The following is an 11,391-nucleotide window of genomic DNA, read 5'->3' on the forward strand; positions in this document are numbered from 1 at the left end:
AGTGTAACTCAGTAGTTGGCATAGCCTGTATTCTATGTCAGACTACATCAAAGGGGCATATCCATGATAATGCACAGCATGTCAGGACATAGTAAGTGTAAATTTGACCAACTTATTATATTATATTACATATTGATACAAAATATTATATTATAAGAAAAGAAGAGAAGAGAAGAACAGCATACCCATAATGATGCCTTGCGCTCCTCTGTAGTATGAACTTGTCAATGTTCTAAACCTCTCATGTCCAGCTGCAACACTCATTGTATTTAATTAACTTTCAAAAAACACAAATAAATTTTTGGAAATAAAGATTTAACTGTTGCAGAAATTTTACATGTTTGACATTGAATGATATACCAGTATCCCAAATTGCAAGCTTAAGCTTCTTCCCTGCCATGGTAACCATTTTAACCTTGAAATCCACACCTGAACCGATTAAAAATAATATGTTGTCAACTAATAATAATTTTTAGCCATAATTACCTCTTTGAAGAAGTGTAATAAAATTTGCATTTTAGGTACTATTTCCAACTACAGTTTGGATCCAGAGAAGTATAGTAGAGCATTTTCATTCACATTTTCAGTGAGTTAATTATAACATTACAAATTATAGCAATATTTTCATCATCTGGAAAACACTATACCTCAATTGCTGATGAAAGGTGTCCAGAAAATGATCCTAAATAATAAATCAATTTCAGAAAAATGAATAATGAGAATTTCGAATAAAACTGCTTTCTTACATCCCAAAAGCTGCTCGAATCAACGAATTACAAAATCGCAGCTATGTATATTTCCAGTACATATAATCCTAAAACATCACAACGAACACCAAATTCCACTTCCAATTTCAATTTCCATCCCAGGTTCCCAGCAATCAATAATCTACACATAAAATCATCACTTCCCCAATCAAAAGAGGAAAAAAATAAAAAGATAAGTACCAATTGTCGGAAATTGATCGTCGAACGAATCAGAGGTGAATCATAGCAAGAGACTACTCTTCCCGACACCAGAATCACCGATCAAGAGCAGTGTGAACAAATAATAGAAAACCAGAAAATAGAGGGGAATAGGGCAAAAATCTCAGCACATGAGCACAAATAAACAACAAGCAAGCAAGCAAATCCAAAACGAGAGAGAGAAAGAGGTACAAATACTCGAGGAGAAGAGAGAGGCGCCCCAAACCGTACCCTTCTCTGCCATGGACAAGATCCGCGTCAATTCGAATTCAATACGGGCGGCCTCCTCCATTCCTTTCTCCAAGAAGCAACAAAGAGAGAGAGATAGACCGACTGGGGTCGGAAATCAGAGGGAGAAGGAGCGTGGAAGTGAGAGGAGGCAAGAGGGGTGAAGAGACGGAGCGGAAGGAAGAGAACGGGGTGAAGAGGGAGCGCCAGGAAGTGTTTTAGGTTTTTAGGGATCCTATGTGGCGCGAACAGTGGGGTCTTATGCGTTGAAGAGTAAAATTTAGAAAATTCTGCTATATGTGATCTGAAAATTGAATGGCTGAAATTAATTCCGAAAATTTAACTTTTAATCACAATCCTTGCAGGATCTAGACATTAAGCTCCTTAATAAGGTAGTGAGATATTGTTTATAGATGCCGAGGCAATAAGAAAACAGAAAACATAAATTATTCCCTTAAAGAAATAAATAAAGTAAAGTAATGCGTACATACCTCATTTAATTTCACCATTCAATCAATATATAGCAACCGAAATCTTGTTTTCTTCTCTGGAATTTGTGATTGTGCGAAAAAAATCACGCTATTACAAATTGCTATATATGTTCTTTCATTTTCTTCTCTGGAATTTGTAATATGCTTAATTAGTTATATATGTTCTTTCATTTTTTTCTTTCAATTTTTAAATATTTCTGTTTGTAAGAAAGAAATCGTGTGATTTTCAAGTAATTACAAATTGTTCTCACAAATAAAAACTGATCAAATTAAATCCACGCTATTAGAAACAGACTCTTCCAAGTTCCAACCGTCAAAATTGTAAGTTATCATCTGATTAGTGAATTAAGTTTTAAAAAAAAATTCCCTTGCATCGAGCCCATTTATTGTGGGCCCAACTGATAATTACATCGAGCCCATTTATTGTGCTTCGGACACTTAATAAGACTCTCTTTTTATTAACAAGAAATTAAAGTGAAGTCTTTATGGATGGGCAGCATGGGCTTGCTTGAAAACCATGTAAAAGGTGATTATATCTGGAACTCTTTTTTTAGGTTCTTAAATGGACAAAAATTGGGCCCAATCAAAGTAATAGAAAGGTTTCGCTAAAAGTGTTTCGCCATAAACAACAATAGAATAAAAACATATAAGAAAAAATATCACATTATCATTTAATATATATATATAAATAAAAGATGTTCATATATGTAAGCATCGTCATACACAAAATCAAAGAAAAAACAAGATTTGTCTTCAAAATGAAAATCATGTTTTGTTTAAGCCATCATTTTCTTCTTTGTCAGAAAAACATCAGTGAGCACATTCTTAGATTGCAGGGAAGCTTTTAGTAGCTCTAAACCCTAGTTAGATAAGAACAACCATAATTAATGGCAAATTATAAAGTAATTTCTAGCACAGATGAAAAGAATAGTTAAATACTGCAAATGGCAATATAAGATACATTAACAAAGGAAATGAATTAAATAGAACAGAATTTTGATATTCGGTATTTATATATAAATTTTCAATATGTGTATCAGAATTTGGACATCACTTGATTTAACATTAAAAGTTCCTTTCATGAATTATGACCGCTGTTTAGCCCTTATGGGACGGTCTTGCTTCAGTTAACGTAAATTGATATTCAATAAATAATAAAATGAATATCAATTTGCGCTAACTGAAGCAAATGCATGCATAATCTAAATCATTCTTGCAAATGCATGCATACATACCTCAGGGAATCCGAGGTCGACAGTTTCTTCTTGAAGAGTGCTGAGGTCTTTGATTCCGAACTGGTTGAGAAGGGTAACACTTGATATGGTTGACATCGGCATTACCGACAGATCATCCATAACGGTGTACGTGACAACACCCTTCACAAAACCCTTCTCCTCTTTCTTCTCCTCTTTCTTAACATTCGACCCCGCCACAAACTCAAGTTCAACCGTCATCATCTCTCGGCATGCCGGACAAGCAGACCCATATGCATCGGTGACATAGTAATGGTTCCGAGGACTGTATGAGGGACGTTTTTTTTGTGAAAGAATAGTGTTTCTGCGTTTGGGAGTTGATAGGTGGTATGAATCCTTACCCGGACACGTATAGTATCCATTTAGTTTGTCACAACTGGATAGGGCATCAGTCATGGAGAGAAGCAAGGAGTTGGTTGATGCAGCAGTTGAACTGGTGGGGTTGAGGAGGTTGGATTTGGTTTGGGTTGAGAGGAGATAGGTGTCGTCTAGTTGCTCCAGGCTGCCATATGTTGCGCCTAGGCAACCAGCCATAGCTTCCTTGGTTATTAATTTGATAACTGATCCGATTGGCATGGCCAAGAGGCTGAAGAGGAAATCAACCACATCCTTGCTGGCCTCCGCAAATAGTACCTTCTGAGATTCCTTCTCTATCAGAAGCTTCAGTTTGAGTTTGCTGTTGCTGGCCATGCTGAAGAGTGCCTGGTTAGTGGTTACACAGTTCAGATGTATCTTATATTATTGTCAAATCAATCATAATTTGAGGGATCGATATTTAATAGGATAAACAATGAAACGTTGTCAAGATCTTTTAATGAACACAAAATGACGGTCAGGATTCTTTTCTATTTTCTGATACGGCGATACAGATTATAGAATATATATTGGAACTTAAGTAGCACTTAATTAGCAATGCAACCTTTAGACTGCCGTCACCTCGTGACACACAGACACACACACACACAAAGGAATGCTTTGAAGGCCATCAGTCACTAGTCACAGAGGAATAATAAAAAGGGATGTTAATTCTTAGGCGTCGTCCTTTAATATAGTGAGTGTGGATAATATTATTCCTCAAATGAATTGCTGTGCAAATTGTTTATAAATTGAGAGGGTTCTTCAATTAGTCTATGGAAAAAAAATGACATAATTTTCATCGAATCAGAAAGTTACCGAATAATCGGCATGGTACCAAATCATCAAAGTTTGTTTTCTTGTAAATTTTCATCGAGTCAAATATCATATCATCAAATATGCAGAGGAACAGGAATGATAGCAGGTAAATTTTCATCTGGTTAAAAGTCACTAACCTTCAAAAAAACAAAAATTCATCTGGTAAACTTTCATGTTGGCATCCAATTTGCAGAAATGATCGTCAAAATTTTGTTGGGTTCCAATGTAAAATTAAATCAATTGGCCCATGTTCTCAGCCCAATTCTGCATACAACTGTATGATCCAACTAATCAAAGCCTGAGTCTCTATTTGCAATTAAGCCCAATCAAAATGAATAATTATAACAAGGTTAATTATGAAGAACAATATATAAAACTACTTGTTCTTAATCAATTTGATTCTTTTACTTGAATTTGAAGTCTGAGTAAACTTAATTCTCAATTATTAACTTCTTCAAATTTGGGTTCTGAAACTTAAGTGAAGTAATTATACAGGATTTTTAAAGATCAAACCCCTGACAAACTATGGAAGCAAATCTGTTGCGATCCTACAGAATCACAGAGTATGCGATTCCAATTTCAACCCTTCATTTATTAGAATGTAGAAATCTTAAAAAAAAGATAGTTTTTGTTTTTGTGCACGAATCTCATAATATATAAACGGTTGAGATTAGAATCGCAAGGACCTTGCGATCATGTAGGATCGCAGCAAATTTATTTCCGACAAACTATTAATGTTGAAAATGAAGAAATATTCGAAAAGGTCCTCTCAACTTTTCAAGTAACAGTATGCAAAAGGGCAAATGAGGAAACTGTTAGAAAAGGATTAAAGTAAGAATAATACATTTTCATTGAAAAATTATATTTTTCATCTTTATACAAGTAATGGATTGAGAATGATCATTCTATTTACTCAATTACCATTTTCATGTGTTTTGTTTAAACTAGAAGCTAGAGGTGCTACTTTTATCCAATTACTCGGATTCGATCTAGATTCAAATCGGATCCGAACTAAAACCGATCTAGATTCAATTAATTTGGATAGGGTATGGTTTAAAAAATATAATCAGTTAAATTATGGGTACTGTTAAAAAATTAATAATTTAATATCTGACCCGAATCCGAACCGGAACCAATACCATAATGAGTAAGATATGGATTTCATTTAATTATCTGACCAATAACAGAACCGAACCTGATACCTGTATAAATACCTGATAAAATGATAATACCATTTCTTTTATAATTATTTAATATAAAAATATATATTAATAATTATGAAAAGACAATCATTTGTAATTTTTTAATTTTGTAAATAAAATATGTTGCTCTTTTCGCACAGATCATTGAAATCAAATGTCACGCTCAACTTTTGCCTATAAATTTTTAAAGCTAATTAATTCCTTTATTTTTCTCTTTGTCTATCATATATATATGCCTTTCTGCAAGGTGTTAGTGTAATAATCTAGAAGTCAATAATACGATAATTGATTATATAAAGTTTTGTTCATGAATTGGATGATTAATATCATTTTGTTGCATTGAGTATTATTGTATTTATGAATCATTTCGAGTTCATGACTGAAATTGCGAAACTTCATAATATAGATGATATATACTCTAAAAAAGTCAATGACCAAGTTAATTAGCAGGAACACTAATTATCACGAAAAGGTTAGTATGTGGATTAAATGATGGTCAAGTTTTACAGACCATAGACAAGGAGTTGTCATTTTAATCACATAGATATATGTTCCTGGAACATGATATCTGACAGACCCCGAATGAAACATTATACGGAATTGTGTTCGTGTCATTAATGCTTTCATTCAGTGTTAGGTTCTAAAGTATGAGGTATTCATCTTTCCTACTAAGAAATGTATATGTGTGATTGTTATCAAACACTGTCGGTAAAATGCAGTTATAACGGTAGCTCTTCGATATACATGGCTTAGCTGAGGTAGTGATGGTTTACCAAAAGTACTATTGTCCCTCGTATCTTTATACGAGCTATAGCATCACTGGGCCCCTTGATAGAGTAAGATTATCTGCTAGCGGTATAATTACAAGAGTAATTATATTTGATAATCTGCTCAAGATCAAGAAAAGATTCAGTTAGCACGGATGACACACATCTACCTTGAAACTAATATGATAGCTATGAGACAGAAGAACAGACACAAGTAAATAGTTTACTGGATCGTGATATTGTACAGTATAGTATCATCTGTGTAATTGGATGGTCATGATGTATACTGCCAGATACCGCTCATGATTATAGAAGTTAAAACAGTTTTAACTCTATTTACCAACATAACACAGATCCTATTGGGTCACACCATATAGGAGTTAATCGGAGAATCTTATTGTGATTGATTATAAATTGGTTATGATCAATAGTAAGATGGTTATAATTAATTATATGTGTTATAATTAAATTATAAATGTCATATAAGATAACAAGCAGAAACAAATGTTAATTTATAAACGTACACGTTACGTTGTATAAAAGTTACCGAACAACAACCGAAAATAAATATAATTGTACATGACAATTATATATATATTTGATTTGGATTTTAATTGTTAATTATGGATTTGAATTATGGGTTTAAAGTCCAAAAATAATCAAAGCGTTTATTAAAATTAAAAGCCCAAAGTCAAAGCCCAATTTATAAAGCCTTTTACTAATCATGACACACCACCTTCCACACTCTTCTACATGCTTCTACACCCTAAGGTGTCATGCAAGGTGGCACGGAATGAAAGGTGGCATGGCATTTTGGTAAATAGACCGAACTTGAGGGGTATTTTGGTCATTGACGAACCTCCTCAAATGCCTATAAATAGAGGGGTGAGATGAAAGAGAAAAATTACTAATTCACGTGTTATCGAATAGTGTTTCTGCATAAAACCGCGGTTTACGGTATTTTTGGCAAAAGAAATAAACCGCTCTCTAGTTAGTCTTGGTGGATAACCTATAGAGGCACCATACATTTGGTGCTCCGAGGAGAATCATTCCCGTGATGTAGCTCTACTCGCTCGGTCTGCATTCCAACTGTGATTTGGAAACAAGGTATAAATATGTTATATTAATCTATTTAATTGGTAAGTAGATTAATGTTTTAGAAATCAATCATGGAGTAGATCTGTAAAATGATTAAATTGGGTTTTGATGTCAAATGAATACTGAAGGTGGACCGCCTTGGAAAGTTTCCTGACATACCCCGTTTAATCCTTGGCTTAAGTTAGAAGTAAAATTTTTGTTTTACGTTCTTTCTGCAGCTTAAGTCTAAACGGATTTTGGTTATCTCGAACCCAACACAGGGATCATTGACATTTATTGCGCTCTTTACTGATTGAAATAAATTAGTATTAATATTCTATTCATGGAATTTTTGAACCATAGAATGAAATCACCATCTCTAATATTTGACTTTCTAAAATTATCTCACCTTCAATATTATAATGATATATTATGTTTTAATTTATATTATAATGATACATTATAATTTATATTATAAATTACCGTCTCTAATTTTTTAATGAAATCACCATCTCTAATTTTTGAAGCATATTTTAATTTATATTATAAAGATATATTATGTTTGGATATTTAAGAAATTATAATTATATTTAAACGTAAAGGGTTCTCAAATGCTTGTGAGTTGCGACATATATCCGCTTCGGATCTGGACCTGTCCCGGATCTGAACCAGACTCGATAATTCAGAAACAAGCTATGTGTATCTATCTACCCAGAACCAAAAGATTGGAACCGAAATATCTACGGGTAGATAAGTATCCAGATCTGAACTCGACCCGATTTGAAACTAATAAGTATATGGATCGAAATTCAGACCATGACACTTTTAAGATACAGGTCCAAATATAATGGTACCCGGACCCTACCCGACCCGATAGCACCTCTACTAGAAGCATCAGAACATCAACAATTCCTTTATTTTTTTAACTAAGAAGGCACTTTTTTTTTTTTCCTATTTTGCAATTAACAATCCTAAATTGAGCAAAGACCCTCAGTTCTTTAAAGATCTGAAAAGAAACATAGGGACCTCAAAGAAAATATGCACACAAGTCAACAAATTGTCATTAATCTCATTAACCAGGCAGGGGCGGAACTCGACTTTGAGTATGGAGGAAGCTAACTGACTAGACATTATACATTTAAAAAACATTATATAAAAACCAAAATCTATATAACAAGAGATAATATGATTTTTCACTATATAATTTTATAAAAGTTACAGAACTGGCATTACCAGATTAAACTAAACATATTCATATAAAAATGACATGTTTATAAAAAAAAAAGTCTCATATTTCTGCTTATTTTAAATTTTTCTATAGTTCTCTATTTCTGCTTTTTAATCCGTGGCTTCTCTTTTCTTTTCTCTTCTTCTAAATTTCTAAATTTAATAAGTTAATAGAAAAAAAGTTTTTTCAAATTTAGAATGCACGGTTATTAGAAAGCAAAGAAAAGAATTTTTTTTTCTAAATTTAGAATGCACGGTTAGAGAATCCATGACTTCCTTATTTTAAATTTCTAAATTTTAAATAGCGAAAGAAAAGAGAGTTTTCAAGATTTTTTTTTCTTTATTTTAAATTTTGACTTCGTTAAAAAAAGGAAGCTAAAGAGTATAATTGGAAAAAAAAACTTATTTTCTCTAACCGTGCATCCGAAATTTCAATAACATTAATTTACTTCTATTAGGTAAGCACACCGCTATTATTTTCCTAATTTATTTTGTACATTTCTATATTTAAGAGCTTTTCAAGTCAGTTGTTCACGTGATTTGATAAGTTGGTAAGCCAAATCAAAAGAAGGAATATCTTACTTTCATACATGTCCTTTAAATTTTGTGTATTATCATAGGAGTAGCTAGTATAAATAAAATAACAATTTTAGTAAAATTTCTTTTTACCTGTTAACAAAAATTGAAAGCCTTGGAGTTTACTTAGCTAACTTTATCTTGCACTACCTTCCGCCCTGTAACCAGGTACACAAGTCAACAAATATGCACACAAGTCAACAAATTGTCCCACCAACCAGGCTACCACTAAAAGGAACACTGGACACCACCAGTTTATATGCAATGGAGAGAAATAGCACAATGTGTTTTACATTTCCTACTAATCTACTACCATGGAAACCAAACCACTGGGCTCACTGCTCACACATTCCTACAAGTCACAACCTCAAATTTTCTTACCTTCTTTTATTAGCTACCTGTGTCCTCTTATTCAATACTCTCTTTTCTCATGGGAAATGACTCAGATACAACTGTGGTGCTTAACCTCCCCCCTTTCATAAGAATCTACAAATCCGGTCGATTGGAGCGGTTGATCGGTACCAGCACAGTACCAGCAGGTACTGACCCAGTCACCGGCGTGACCTCCAGGGATGTATTGATCAACCCAATTACCAGAGTCTCGGCCCGTCTCTACCTCCCGCCTGACCCCCCCTCTGATGCCAAACTGCCAATTCTGGTTTATTTCCACGGTGGCGGGTTTGTGATCGAAACCGCTGCGTCCCCAACGTACCACAACTACCTCAACTTGCTCGTGTCGAGGGCCAGAATACTTGTGGTTTCTGTTGAGTACCGACGCGCACCAGAGCACCCATTACCGGCTGCATATGACGATTGTTGGGAAGTGCTTGCTTCGACAGTGAGTGGCTCCTTCCCTGACGAGTGGGTGTCGGGTTATGGAGATCTGGGACGTCTGTATCTCGGTGGGGACAGTGCCGGCGGCAATACAGCGCATCACATGGCAGTGAAAGCTACATCAAATGGGGTATCAGATTTTTGTTAAACAAAAAAAAAAAAAACAATATTTACTAGAATGACTCAATGACATGTTCTATTTCTGGCCTCAATAAACAATAAAGAAAAGTTGGAATCCAACACTCCCTTAAAGATTGCGGTAAAAAGGGTGTCAGTATATTTGTTTTTAGCAATTAATGAATATTCCAATTTGACCCGGATTTTCAACAAAAATTGCTGTAAAGCTACTTTGACTAGTCTTACAATTTTACAATTAAAACATTTATGTTATATTTCGGTACTTCTAGAAGACCAGAACCTCGATCCATTATCTCAAAGCCCATTATTCATTAATACATTTCCTTTTCTTTGTAAAGCATAGTCGGCCCAAATAAAAGCCCTCAAATAAGTTACCCAAAGAGACTAATCTCTGATTGATGCATGTTAATAATAAATAACCATACAAACAAAAATGAGGAGGGTTCAAATGCCTCCATGTTTTTGTGCCTCCATCATGCCTCCATCTCTCTCCATCATTTTCAAAATTCAAACAATCGATCCAAACCGCTTAACCTAACCTCCATACTAAAATATGTTTGGAGACCCAATTTTATATTTTTAGGAATTTTTTTACTATTTTTTAGATAGATACAAAAATACTGTTTTTAGATGGTTCAGATTTACTGATTTTGTACCTATCTAAAAAAATAGTAAAAAAATTCCTAAAAATATAAAATTTGGTCTCCAAACATATTTTAGTATGGAGGTTAGGTTTAGCGGTTCGGATCGACTGTTTGAACTTTGAAAATGATGGAGAGAGATGGAGGCATGATGGAGGCACAAACATGGAGGCATTTGAACCCTCCTCTACAAAAATTGCATATAATGGGACCAATATCTGATAATGCAACTAGGTTTGGTAAGTTAATTTGCAATACAGATTGAAAGAGTAAGCAAGTAAATTAAATTATTTCCCAACAGATAAAGATCAAAGGGCTCCTGATGTGTCACCCATGGTTTGGAGGGACCGAGCCGATTGGTTCGGAGTCTCGAGATCCTGTGAATAAGGAGAACAGTTTGAAATTTTGGCGGTTTGTGTACCCCGAGACGACCGGTTTGGACGATCCATTTATGAATCCGATGGCTGTGAAAGAGCGAATGGAGGGCATCTACAAGTGCGAGAAAGTGTTAATTGCAGTGGCAGAGAAGGACGGGCTCAGAGACAGAGGGAAGTTGTACTATGACAAGTTACTCGAGGCCGTGTCGTCGGGTGATTGGAACGGTCATGTTGAGTTCTACGAGACTGAGGAGGAAGATCATGTCTTCTATCTGCAAAACAGTAGTTGTGACAAAGCAGTTGAGATGTTGCAAAAGGTTGTGAGCTTTATTGATTGAATGATAAGTGGGCAAATGAATAAATTGATTTGTAAGCTAATTTTGAGGATTGGGATCAAGAAATTGACAATATACTTGTGGTTAATAAATTTGAATAGATGATA

General features: G+C 34.4%; 2 protein-coding genes across 2 annotated transcripts; one reads left to right on the forward strand and one right to left on the reverse strand.

Annotated features, from left to right (window-relative positions):
- Window positions 1-2,416: 2,416 nt before the first annotated feature.
- LOC144546606 (uncharacterized) lies at window positions 2,417-4,564 on the reverse strand. The gene is made up of 3 exons (XM_078295148.1): window positions 4,111-4,564; window positions 2,920-3,639; window positions 2,417-2,544 (listed from the first exon to the last, which is right to left on the reverse strand). The coding sequence occupies exons 1-3, from the start codon at window positions 4,135-4,137 to the stop codon at window positions 2,461-2,463; spliced, it is 831 nt and encodes a 276-aa protein (XP_078151274.1). The 5' UTR covers window positions 4,138-4,564; the 3' UTR covers window positions 2,417-2,460.
- Window positions 4,565-9,295: 4,731 nt separating this feature from the next.
- Window positions 9,296-11,391, forward strand: LOC144546890 (putative carboxylesterase 2). The gene is made up of 2 exons (XM_078295478.1): window positions 9,296-9,923; window positions 10,874-11,391. Exons 1-2 carry the CDS (start codon window positions 9,390-9,392, stop codon window positions 11,285-11,287), a joined length of 948 nt encoding a protein of 315 aa, XP_078151604.1. The 5' UTR covers window positions 9,296-9,389; the 3' UTR covers window positions 11,288-11,391.

Source organism: Carex rostrata, chromosome 30, assembly GCF_964058835.1.
Source record: "Carex rostrata chromosome 30, lpCarRost1.2, whole genome shotgun sequence".
Taxonomy (NCBI): Eukaryota; Viridiplantae; Streptophyta; class Magnoliopsida; order Poales; family Cyperaceae; genus Carex; species Carex rostrata.

Coding starts and splice junctions, on each gene's coding strand:
- LOC144546606 (XM_078295148.1), bottom strand. CDS start 4,137: ATGATTTGGTACCATGCCGATTATTCG. Junction 3,640..4,110: donor GGTACCATGCCGATTATTCG/GTAACTTTCTGA, acceptor ACCACTAACCAG/GCACTCTTCAGCATGGCCAG. Junction 2,545..2,919: donor TCGACCTCGGATTCCCTGAG/GTATGTATGCAT, acceptor TTATCTAACTAG/GGTTTAGAGCTACTAAAAGC.
- LOC144546890 (XM_078295478.1), top strand. CDS start 9,390: ATGGGAAATGACTCAGATACAACTGTGGTGCTTAACCTCCCCCCTTTC. Junction 9,924..10,873: donor TGAAAGCTACATCAAATGGG/GTATCAGATTTT, acceptor ATTTCCCAACAG/ATAAAGATCAAAGGGCTCCT.